General features: G+C 43.9%; 1 protein-coding gene and 1 long non-coding RNA gene across 4 annotated transcripts; both read left to right on the forward strand.

Annotated features, from left to right (window-relative positions):
• The first annotated feature begins 895 nt into the window (after positions 1-895).
• On the forward strand, positions 896-5,883 carry LOC109746212 (65-kDa microtubule-associated protein 3). 2 transcript variants are annotated; one of them, XM_020305340.4, is made up of 9 exons: positions 896-1,276; positions 1,658-1,722; positions 2,200-2,262; positions 2,761-3,024; positions 3,095-3,181; positions 4,214-4,369; positions 4,727-4,841; positions 5,333-5,488; positions 5,562-5,883. In XM_020305340.4, exons 1-9 carry the CDS (start codon positions 1,006-1,008, stop codon positions 5,678-5,680), a joined length of 1,296 nt encoding a protein of 431 aa, XP_020160929.1. In that variant the 5' UTR covers positions 896-1,005; the 3' UTR covers positions 5,681-5,883. The 2 variants fall into 2 exon arrangements, with proteins under 2 accessions (XP_020160929.1, XP_020160930.1); XM_020305341.4 differs by having other exon boundaries at positions 2,764-3,024.
• Positions 5,884-6,917: 1,034 nt separating this feature from the next.
• On the forward strand, positions 6,918-10,231 carry LOC141025520 (uncharacterized). Of its 2 annotated transcripts, none has more exons than XR_012187111.1 (5): positions 6,918-7,796; positions 8,294-8,491; positions 8,642-8,692; positions 9,728-9,975; positions 10,085-10,231. It is a non-coding gene; the product is annotated as an uncharacterized lncRNA (long non-coding RNA). The 2 variants fall into 2 exon arrangements; XR_012187112.1 differs by having other exon boundaries at positions 8,642-8,687.
• Positions 10,232-12,248: the final 2,017 nt, after the last annotated feature.

The raw sequence follows: 12,248 nt of genomic DNA on the forward strand, positions 1-12,248 counted from the left end.
GTTCGTTCCGAAAATCACGTTCCCGAAGGTTTCATTCCGTTTGGACTCCGGCTGATATTCTTTTTCTGCGAAACTCTGAAATAGGCAAAAAACAGCAATTCTGGGCTGGGCCTCCGGTTAATAGGTTTAGACCAAAAATAATATAAAAGTGTATAATAAAGCCCATGAATGTGCAAAATAAAATAAAATATAGCATGGAACAATAAAAAATTATAGATACGTTGGAGACGTATCAATAGCTGGCCAAACGGGTCGTGCTAACTAGGCCAACCCGGTAGCACGCAGGCACGACACGACCCGTGCTAAACGAGCCAGGCCCAGCATGCGGCACGCCATGGGTCGTGCCTGGGCCTGGAGACTGGGCACGCGGGCCAGCACGACACGACTCGTTTATTTTTTGAATATATATGTCTTATATAAATACCTATAATACTCTAATATGTTCAATGTTTTTGTAATGCATGCGTATTTTATTAGTGCTTGGATCTGAGTAGTAGTAGTGTTATAGTGTAGTCTTTGTATATTTTTTATCCTTTTGTGATTCTAGAGCATGTTTTGTATTCTTTTACTTCTTTGAGATGAGAGTTTTTAATGATTTACATGTGCTAATAAAACTATAGATTTATCCCACATTAGTCTACCAATTTTTGTATTTTTCTTAATTTGTTTGGCCTTTTTTTCGCTGTTTTCAGAGGTATTACGAAGCAAAAAGAAAAAAAATCGCGCCAGGCGGGTCAGCGTGCCACAACGGGCCGGCGTGGCTGGGCGTGCCGCGTGCCGGCCCACATAGCCTACGTGCCGTGCCTGGGCTGCTAGCCTACCGGCCCGGCCTGGCCCGCCCGTTTGGCCAGGTATGCCGGCGAGCGGAGGCGAGGCCCCAAAAAAACCAAATAGACCGAATGCCCCCTCTCTCTCTCTGCTTCCTCTGTACCCTTTCCTCTCTCGCACGGCACCGAAGCTCACCTGCGGCAATCGGCACCGCTGGTCAGCAGTTGCAGCGCTCCCATGGAGTCGCCGCCGCGGCGTCCGCCGGAGAGGAGGTACCCTCTGCGGGAAAACAGGTCTGCGTCGAGAGTCCCGCCTCGACTGCCCCCTACCCGGTCCTCCTCGTCTTCGTCTTCAGCAGCACCAAGTCCCCCTCCGACGAGCTTCGCTCGAGCCCTTGCGTTTGCGCCACCACCGTCCTCGCCACCGGCTTCGAACCGTCACCGCGCCTCCTCATCGGCCGCATTGGACGCGGCAACGGGCGAGGCTGTTGGCCCCATCTCGTCCGAAGGTATCCCGATCCCGTCTTCGCCCTCTCCCCCCTCCCCCGCCTCCGCCTCCGTCCGCGCGCGCGCGCATGTGGTTCGCTGGCTCCCCCCTCTCGATGCGTGATCCGAAGACGCGAGACCTGATTTCGTCGCTAGGGTAGTGCAACGGCGCTTGCTGTTCAGACTGTTCCGTCTTTTTTTTTGCGGGGGCAGACTGTTCCGTTTTCCTTTGCTGTTCAGACTTGTTGCAGCAATACTTCTAGGGTTCCTGTGTGAACTACCTGCGGAATGCCAGATAGGGGATTCTGTAGAGAATGTAGCTTCCTGTTTGAACATTATCTTTATGTGGTGGTAACCATAGATTATGTCAATCAGCTGCCAGTTGATTAGTGTTAATATTTCAGGTACCACCGTTTCTGTATCAGATATCCCTCTGATGGTAAAGACCAAACATCACAAGAAAAAAGAGGTCAGCTAACTATGTTCCTCAAATTGATGTGCCCTACATTCGTGCAATGTTCGGTTTCATACTTTAGTACCATGAATATCCAACTACCCATACAGAAGTTACCTTGTCCGCGCAGACAATTATTTTGATTTGTTGCTTTTTTGGGTCAGAGTTATAATGTTTGATTATTCTTGTGTCTTTTAATTCTTATGTGAAAATACTAGCGATGATGAAATTAACTGGTATATACTTGCCCCTGCATAGGTTAAGGGGACTCATGAGCCAAGATTAAGATATTCGAGGTCAATGTGGGTGAAACTCCCTACTTACAACAGCATTTAATTTTTTGTTGGTTGCAATGAACTTCGCACACGTATTATCATACCATTCTGTTCTAACTTCATAGTTGGTACATTTATCATCAGCTTACGTTATATTTATGTGCTGGCTACCAGTTGAGTTTGTGTTAATATCTCTTGTATCACCGTTTTTTTCCAGATAACATCCAGGAGGGCAGAGAAAAGGGGGTCAGTCGAGTTGCTGGGATCGGATCAAATCACGGTGAGTGAAACTGCTTTGCTTACAACAATTCCACTGGTAATAGAAAAACACACACCATATCATAGAGAAGAGAGTCCGTTGTTCTCTTTGTGGAGAAAGCATGGAAGGGATTTTCTTGTTAGTAGGTTATGTTTCCCTACGTATACTGTGTACATTAAATTGTTCTTGGGAAGTACTTCGTGCATATATTTTTGGATTTTCGTGCTCTTCCTCCGTTGATTGACACTTGCTTACTTTGATCTTCTATAATTTGGTAGATAGGATACTCTTTGAACACCATTGGCCTTCCTGTAAAGTGTTATTAAGTTTGGATTTTCTGTGTGGCATGTGAAAGTTGTAAAATACATTGTTGAATACCTTACATGGTGAGAATAGTGTGATTTGGATTTTTATGATTACACTGTCTCTTGCTCTATGTGAGCACATTATTTGTGTATACACTATAATTTGTGTTGGCTGCAATGTACTCAGCTATTGATACACTCTTCTACCTTGCAGCAGCTGTTGAAGAGCATGGACACTTTATCAGAATTAATACAAAAGGAGCTCAGTGATGCCTTGAATACACATGGAGTATCCGATGGTGAGAAAAGGAAGATCTTCACTGATCTTGTGAACAAATGGAACAGCATTCTTAAGGAGGCAGTCTCTACTGAGAGGGGTCGTTGCAAAATTTTGATCAACAAAATCCAAGAGCTAATTGACAAGTACATGCCACTCTGCCTTGTTCTTGGAGAACCAGAAAAAGTATCAGATATTCAGGTATTTGGGGGTTAACCTCAATTTTTTGTGTGAATGCACATATGTCTGATCTGATTTTTTTTGTTTGTAGTTGACTGCTAGCCTAAAACAGATCGAAAGCCTTCTAATATCTGCTGTGCCTGAATTGGAGGAGCTGAAAAGGCAAAGATTCATGAAAGTAAGTGACAGTTTAGTTTTTCCACATGTACAATTAACTAGCAGTGTGAACCATTCTTACTATGGCATGCATTTGAGTTTGCCCTTTTCTGCCAAATAACAGTATTTATCTTCTCATGAATTTGATCCTAGCAAAAGCAAGCTTTCAATTCTACTTTGTTCTTCCTTTGAATCTTGTTTGGATCTTTCTCCCAAATAGCAGTATCTATCTTCTAAGCAGGAAAACTGCTCCACCACTCATACAGCCGTAACCAAACAAACCAACCAGCACCACCCACTCACGCTCCTGCCCTGTCACTCTCTCCCTTCTGTCTCCCCAGAAGTCAGAAAAACTGCAGCGGCTCACACCCCCACAACGTCGCGTGTTTTGTCTGTGTTTTGAGTGCGTGGAGTTGGGTCTGGTAGATTTCTCCGATTGTTTTAGCATCATCCTTTTGGAGGTGGAAGGAGGGAAGGGTGAGGTGAACGTACCAACTCCCCTTTATAATAGTAAAGAAAATGACAATCACTGTTAGTGGATTGACATTGACTGAAAAGAAAATCACTAGTCCTTGCTTAAACATAGATAGTTAAAGTGGGGGTTCTAAAAATGTCATACACTTGTATGTTTGCACTTGACAAGTTAGTAAACTTTCAAACATCATGGTTCATTTGCTTCTTTAGTTGGTATAGTCTATGTCTCCGCTCATTGCTGGAATTGTGAGATGTAAACTTGTTTGGGGTAAGGCTATATTTAGTGATGTAATTGTAATTTCAAGACATGAATGGGTGTATACCCGGAAGATAGTGGGATGTTCTCGCTGGGCAGTAAATTGGGGGTGTGGTTAATTGGAAATGTTGAATCTGGCAATTAAATTTTCCAGCCATACCCGTAATATTTGTATCTCACTACTTGTTTTGCATCTCCATTGCTCTACCAAAGATTTAACTTATTGTACTTTGGGAATTGTATTTCATTGGTGCGACCTAAGCTAAGAAATGCTTATTGCTGAAATTGTGAGAAATGATACTTATTGTACTTGTGGAATTGTAGCTTCAAGACTTACAAGGAAGATTGATAGATCTGTGGGACGATTTGGGAGTTACCATCCAAAAACAGAGGCCTTACTCTTTTATGATCTGCAACTGCGCTGCAAAAGTAGATGAAGTGGTTGAAGAGAACGCCTTATCTGCTGAATTACTAGAAAAGGTTAGTATCACCTCACAAAACCTATTTTCTCTGGTCTACAAAAAATTATGTGATGGCAAATTAGGCCTTCTCAAGGTATGATATCAGCAATCCCTGCTTATCATGTGGCACATAATGACTTTTAACATACTGTTGGCACTCTCGCTACGCTGAGTACTTGTCATCTTTGCACACAAACCTCCTTTCAAAATATCGCTTCACCCACCTGTGTCTGATGTTGTACAGCAGAGTCATGTATGGATGAGTTTTAAGGTTCTACTTATCTAGAAGAATCATCCATGCAGTCTCTCGTCTGTTGTAAGCATATATGGTTTAGTGGAATTCTGCACGGAATCTAACATTTGAATTTTCGTGTAGGTCGAGTGCGAGGTAGCGAGGCTGGAATTGCTGTTGAAGAAATCACTTACAGAGAAGGCTGGAGATATTTCTACAGAGGCTGAAAGTATACGCAATGATGCAACAAAGCGTGAAGGTAAATTGCTAGAATATGAAAAAACTGGGGGGAGGGTTGAGGTGTTTAGTAGTACTATTAATCATGATTATAAACCCAAAGATTCATCTTTTTCATGCAATTCCATAGATTCACTGTTTGTGTTGCGCGAACAAAGCACTATCTTACTTATAACCAAGTCTCCAGCTCGAACACACACATACACACAAAAAATTAGCATCACTGCCCACGGTGTTTTCTGTTTTCTGGGAGGTGTAGATCCGACTGAAACTACACACCATGATCAGGCAAGCTTGCCTCTAGACACTGCTGATGTTCAACTCAATCCATGGTATGGTAATAGGTTTCTAAGTATAACCACCTTAGCATGTGGTGGCGTGCAAGTCTGTAAAAACTTTAGAAAGTACACTAGTGTCAAAAACGCTCTTATATTATGGGACGGGGGGAGTAACTCCCATGTGCATGCCTACAACCAGTTTGCATAAATGCTGAATTAACACTGTTTTATGCAGGGCTAGCTGATGCACCTAAACTGAGAGAGGAAGTCTGCGCCTGGGAAGAAGAGCAGGGCAAAAGATTTTTCCGTGATGCTAATCGCTTGAAAGGAAAACTGTGCACTGAAGCAGTGGGCCGCCCACATTTGTCCGCAGGGACTTCCCATGCGGCAGGTATTCGAGTTACTCCTGTACCTAACGCTTCGGTTATCAGAGTCATCTTTTCTTATGTATTTTGGTCTGAAAGGTGCTGCTGCTGCCGCCGCTGAGGCGGACTCGTCGAGCTCACCTTCCGATCACTCCAGCAAGGATCCCGACTTTGATCCATCCGATGACTCTGAGCAAGAAGTCCAGTCTCGCGCTTGAATCTGCCCCCCCCCCCCCCCCCCCCCCCCCCTGCAACCATGTCTTGATTGGAGTCATGATTACGACATGTTCCTCTGTTGTGTTGATGTACGAACTACATGTAGATATAACAACAAAGCGCGGCGGTGACAAACCTGTTGGTGAGAAAACTAGAGGCTGTACGGACCAAAGGATGGCCTTAAACAACACACTCGTTACGTTTACTCCGCTGGTCTATAGTTTTCCTTTGTGTTTTTTTAGTGGAGTGTCTGGCCATGTTTGGATCACTGCCTGCGGCTGCCGAGCCACACATGGGGCGTGCCTTCCAGCCACTCCAAACCATTTCTCCCTACGTTCCAAAATGAATAAGGCGCGCATGCATTCTAAATTTCAACTTTGACTCAAACTCTAAATTAGACGAGCCAAATATAGATTATATCTGATAAAAAATATACCACTGAATTTGTATTGAAACTAAGTTTTTCGTATAATTTTGTAGTCACCAAAAAATATATACTATTGATCAAAGTTGACTTTTAGGATGCGTGCACACCTTATTCAATGGAATGTGGAAGTATAAGCTTATCCCAGAGTGTGGCGGCCGATTCGTTCGTGGCATGCCGCAGTTTAGCGTGGCAACTTGAGGATCCAGTCCAAACACGCCTTTGTGTTATGGGACTTTTCATTTGTATCCTTAACTTGAATCCACTACTTAGAGTTACTTCTAATTTTGGAGCATGTTCAAATTTGTCCCATTGCCGTCAAAATCTGGACGTTTGCTGGACATTTTGCCCCTAACACCACGTGTCACTTATGGGTGGGGCCCACTCATCAAAAATATAAGCAACTACTGTTTTTGGTCGTCGTCATCGTCATTTTTATAGAAAACTCCTTGACTTTTATGAAAATAAACCCGCAGTCCAGTAAATCTATATCTATAACAATATAAAAAAATCCAAACCATCTCGACCGTCAAATCATGTTATCTAGCGGTTTAAATCGCTTCAATGTTGAGCACCAAACACGTTTAACGCTCTAATTACCCACCATTGCCATTGGCTATAAACACGTTTTGACTCAACGCTATCCTATGAAATCTGCCATATAATTATTATCCTGTCATTTCCGTAAAAAAATGATTGATATCTTACCAAATACCAATGTGCAACAAATATATCTGCCTAATATAACGTGCAACTAATATCCTATCTAATATAAATATATCTACCTAATATACCAATCTGCCATGTAATTTTTCGTCGCTTGAAAGAAAAAACACCCCCGAATCGAGCGACCGCATCTCCCACCCCATCTCGATGCGCCGCCTCGCCGCCGCCGGCCCGCATCCTCCGCCACGCCATCCTCCGCCGCGCCGTGCTGCCGTCCTCCCCGCACCCGGCCTGCCTCCTGTCCTCCGCGCCATCCTCCCTGCGCCATCCGGGTCCTCCGCGCGCGGTTCGCCGACGCCGAGGCCCAGGCCGCCGCGCTCCGGGCCTGCACCGGTCGGCTCGAGCACGCGCCGCCGACCGCGACGGGCTGCTCAACACGCTCCTCGCTGCCATGGGCAACGGCCGAGAGGAGGAGGAGGACGCGCAGGAGGCAGGGCAGCGTCAGAATCGCGCGCGTTGGATCCGGCCGATGGTTACGGCGACACGGACGCGGAGGCTCTGGCCGCGGTCGCCGCGCTCTATGCCCCGCCCCTGCTCGCCGAGCCCTGCCTCTCCGGATCTCCAGCCATGTATGCTGCCGGGGACCCTGCAGGTCCAAGCTCGTCGGCGAGGGGGAGCGCAGACAGCAGCCTAGCCCGTCAGTAACATGGCAGTAGGCCTCTTCTCCCCTTCCCAGTTTACAGCAGCGTGCCACACTTTCTCAGGCTCCTGTCCCCGTCGTCAGCACACCGATTCAGAGGTAGAGGCTGACTTGCAGCTCGTGGACACAGAGGAGGAAGCCTAAGATCAATCTCAAAAGCTGTTATCACTGTTCTCAGCCAGCGATGCATAGGGGAATTGTTTGCTCATCTATGTGTTAAAATCTGGACCTTTTCATCAACGACTTCAATTAGGACGAGATCAAGCTGCATCTGCGCTGCTCTGTCCACCACAACAATTTTGGAATGCATTAACTTTTATCTGCCCAGGTTGAATCCTTCATTCCTCATTCTCATCCTTATTTCTTGATGTTGGGCAAGACACTCTAGATGAGTTGCTAACTTCAAAAGGCTTCAGTTCTAACTAGAAGAAATTTCCCTTAGGAATATTTTATCAGTTCAACTGGTGTTACAATAAAAGCAAGAAAGTGATGCAAGTTCTTTGGGATATATGCACCGGAAAATATATGAACACTGTTGGCCCAAAATCACAGGGCCCACTAAATTGTTGTCCATTTGGCCTCATGATTTTAATGATAATTGTTCTACCATGAAATCTTTCTTCCGCTAGCATTTCAACAGTACTGTGTGCTGTAGCCATATACATCTGAATCATTGGATAATAAGAGTTTCCTCCTATGCCATGCATCCGGTGTAGCGCTCCAGTGAGAAATAATCAATGGTGTACTTATCCCCTTTACATGTTCTTTATTGACATTTTTTACATTGAATTCTAAGCTAAGTGCTTAGTCTTTTGTTACTTGCAGGCAGGAACATGAGCATGCATTTCTGGGAGTTCGCAAGAAGGCGTTGACCCCCTTATATATATTGCTGCTCTCTGCCAGAAACCAAATAAATAACACTTCATGATGCTGCTCACTGATCGATACTAAATATATGGCTTGTTCTCGAGGATTGTTATCACTTTTTGATTCATATGGAATTTGAGGATATGGATGACACTGGTTTGTTTCTCTTTCACTAATAAAATTCTGTCCACCATTAGCTTACGGGCAATGCTCCAGATCCACATGAACATGCCTGAGTAAATGCTCTTTATGGTTCCATGTTCTTATGTAATAAGACTTGATGTGTTTTATCTTCCAATAATTCAGACACGGGCCTTCCAACTTGATACAAGCTACTGACAAGAGTTAGAGGGTCAGGTTTGATATTATTATTTGTTGTATGACTATTTGTTCTCATTATGGCACACCTTATTTATCTTTTATTAGTTATTACATAGTTTGTCTATATTACTTGAAACATAATTATACTGCGTACATTTAGTGGATACTGTTGAGTAAAAACAAAATTCGAACTTCAAATTACATACTGGATTTAGATTGTTTCCTTAGAAACGAAGAGTTCTTTTTTTGATGAAAATGCCAGATTGGCTTTTCATTCATGAAGAAGGGGTGTAGTACAAAGTGTTTCTCAAAAATACAGGGTAGTACAGCTGCATACGAACTGTATGCAGGAAACATACAGTGGAACAGAACTGAAGCATCTCTAATCTGGCTCCCTTGGTTTTTGAATCAGCTGGTTAAAACCCAAGATATCTTTTGCGGTTCCCAGTAGTTGTTTACTAGAGGTATCCATGATCCTTTAGAAATTAGAAGTGTTAGCAAAACAAAGTGGAACTGAACTGAAGCTATTTCCATTAGTATTGTCTACGTCTCCTTGACCTTTCATGGGAATCTGATGTAACCATCCTGCAACCTGCAATACTATAGATGATATGCAGAGAAGATTTCAATATTACTTATTACTGCCTTAGTACCATGCCGTTCTTCTCTACATAAATCATTTATAAAGCTGTAGGAGGAGCTCAGCTTACATATCTGAATATCCAACCAATTGCCTTACCACTAATTAGTTGCCACACTGCAACTACTGACAGTGGATACTGACATCTTATTCTCTTGGTAGAGTTCAAAACAACATGAATCAAGCTGATGAAATTCAGTTGTATTTTTTTCTTTTCCGACCATGTAGTTTTTTAAACTGCTCTGAAGGTCCTTTCATATGTAATTAAGCTCACACGCAAACGTCCTTGTACGTACTATAGAATCATATGCTGACAATATTGAACTTTTCTGTTGTAGTAAGAATATCAAGCGTTGTTTTGTCATTGGTGTTTCAGTTTGTCGGTTACAGGTATATCATTCCAATATTCATACTATAGGAGTTGTTGTCAGGGAGTGCGAGAGGGGCAGCAGAGTGGCCAGTGAGGGGAGCACCATCACGGGAGATGTGTTCATACAACGCAACGTCGAGGAGATGTCGACGACCTCCGTGGATGAGCGGTGGTTGTGAGAGTTTTCCGAGGAAGGCCCACTCGATCATGGAGTGGCTATCGCTGCAGAAGGCGACGCTAGCAACAGAGGCAGCCATCCATTTGTGCCACCATCAATAACAACGTTGTAACAAGCATGGCTCTGCACTGGTGAGTAGAACTCTTCCTCCAAATCAAATCCAACTATTGGATTAAGATGTTCTAAAATTTGTTGCCTCACTGCCTCATCTGTGTCCATATCTCTGTTGGGAATTTGCAGGTTGCTGAAGCAGTAGAGTGGCTTATGTCATGTAGGCAACTGGTGGCTACAAGGATCCGTATGTAAACATGGTGTGTGAAATTTGTGCTACACAGGAATGGAATTGCCAATTTACAAAATATAATATGCATGTTTGGTTGATGATTACTTGGGGTAGCCGAATAAAACTTGGAACCAGTATAACTTCAGTGTGGCTATGAAAATTTTAGATGGAGTTAGTGGTTTGTTACCTATTGGAGTAACAAATTCCAGTTACCCAGTAGAAAGCAAGGTGAATTGGAAATCAATTATCAAATCTCCTTTATAGGCTTTTGCTAAAGAGAGAAACTGAGAGATACTAATATCCTGGTTTCATTGAAGCTTATTTGTCGTCTTGAATCCCGATTTGGACAAGAACTCCCCCATGATCCTTGAATCCCTGTAAAGCAGCATTGTGCATTGCTATTGGATGACGCCGTGGATTGTGGGCGTAGAGTGGAGGTTGCATCACATGCTCAACGTTGTGTCAAAGGACTTGCATAGCCCACAGGGATGTGGTGGTGTTCATAGTGGATGGGCATGTCATAAGTTTTTCTCCCGTTGCAACGCACAGGCATATTTTCTACTAGTATATAAAAAAACCCTTTCTCTCACCCTCTCTCTCCCCTCTTCACTTCCGCTCCCCCAAATGCTCCATTCCTAGCTATTGGTGCCGTCCCTGTGACTATGAGGTTCGCCTCGTCCGCTGGGCATGGACATCCCGTGCTTCCCTGGACATGCTTTATTGTGTGGGTGCTCCAGAGGCTCCCGCGAGCAAGCTTCTGCGCATGTGCGCACGCCTTCCCGCCTCTGCAGCTTGCTCGAGGCGCATCGCCGCTGTTCCCGAGCTCACGCCGGAGTGTAAGCTCCGGTTGTGAGGCTGACTGTGGCCCATACTGTTTGCATAATTAGGATCAGCGCTAATGAAACTATATGAGGTAAACGTAGCTAAGCAGTGGACCCCCACACTTAATTAACACAATGTATTTACATTCTAAAATAAACAAGTCACTAAAAAGTCTTTTTTTTGTTTTTTCTAGTTTGGCCCCACATGTTAGTGTGTGAGAGAGAGGGCGTGGGAGTAAGAGTTTTTTTTTTCATTTTTTAGAGTGGGTCCCACCTGTAAGTGACATGTGGAGTCAGGGAAAAAATGTCCAACAAACATCCAGATAGCGGTCAAAGCCCTTTGACTAGACGGTAACGACACGAAAGGTTATTTCTATAAGTGCATTTAACGGCAGAGGGACAAGTTTGAGCATGCTTCGAAATTAGGGTTAAATCTGAGTAATGGAGAGTTAGGGACACAAATGTAAAAGTCCCTTGTGTTATTAGAGTATCTACAACCGGATGGGGCAGATCCGCCCCTCCCCCTCCCCCCACCCCCCGACACCAATGTCGCTCCTCATTTGTATTTCCAGACAATCGCACTTCCCATATGCCAACCCTTATATCCATGCATGTCCATCATATAACACAAATTAATCATCAATTGGACAAAACAAAATAAGCCATAATTGTTTTGAGCAAACACAGCGGGGAAGGTCCCCACAGTAACTCGCTAATATTTTTGAATAATACATTTTTTTATTAATTTTCAAAATATTACGTCTATTTTTTATTTTCAAAAAATAATACATAGTCGGCCATCTGTTGGCCGACTGGACCTTATCGTCCTACAGGAAGCCGACATGGCGGCTATAGGGAGGCCGATTGGGCTCCTACCTCCTGTCGGCCGCTGGTCTTAGCTTGCTAATTGGCTTACCGCAGGCCGACTGGGACTAATTGTCCTACTGTAGGCCGACTGGAGCTAATTGGCTTCCCGTCTGCATCGTCGAAGGGCAAGAGTTCTTCATCGTCGAAGGGCAAGAGTTCCGTATCGTCGAAGGGCAAGAGTTCTACATCGACGGAGGATGGCGATGATGATTTCATGTAGTTTTTAAGCTGTATGTTGTAAGTTCAGTCCTACCTACCGTTTAATTCAGATGTAGTTGTATCCAGTTGTTTGTACTATCTTATTGTAAGAAATTATGTTCTATCTAAATATGATGTTGTAGTTTGGATAACAGAGTACTAAAATAGAGTAGGCTTATGTCTCATACATAAGTACATAGTCATTTGTCTCATACATAGAATAGATATAAGTCTC

This window comes from Aegilops tauschii, chromosome 1, assembly GCF_002575655.3.
Source record: "Aegilops tauschii subsp. strangulata cultivar AL8/78 chromosome 1, Aet v6.0, whole genome shotgun sequence".
In the NCBI taxonomy this organism is placed as follows: Eukaryota; Viridiplantae; Streptophyta; class Magnoliopsida; order Poales; family Poaceae; genus Aegilops; species Aegilops tauschii.

What these genes read in the sequence shown, in the direction of transcription:
- LOC109746212 (XM_020305340.4), top strand. Translation starts at nt 1,006, where the DNA reads ATGGAGTCGCCGCCGCGGCGTCCGCCGGAGAGGAGGTACCCTCTGCGG. An exon ending in AACATCACAAGAAAAAAGAG is followed by an intron (nt 1,723 to 2,199) that starts GTCAGCTAACTA and finishes GTTTTTTTCCAG; the next exon opens with ATAACATCCAGGAGGGCAGA. An exon ending in TGGGATCGGATCAAATCACG is followed by an intron (nt 2,263 to 2,760) that starts GTGAGTGAAACT and finishes TCTACCTTGCAG; the next exon opens with CAGCTGTTGAAGAGCATGGA.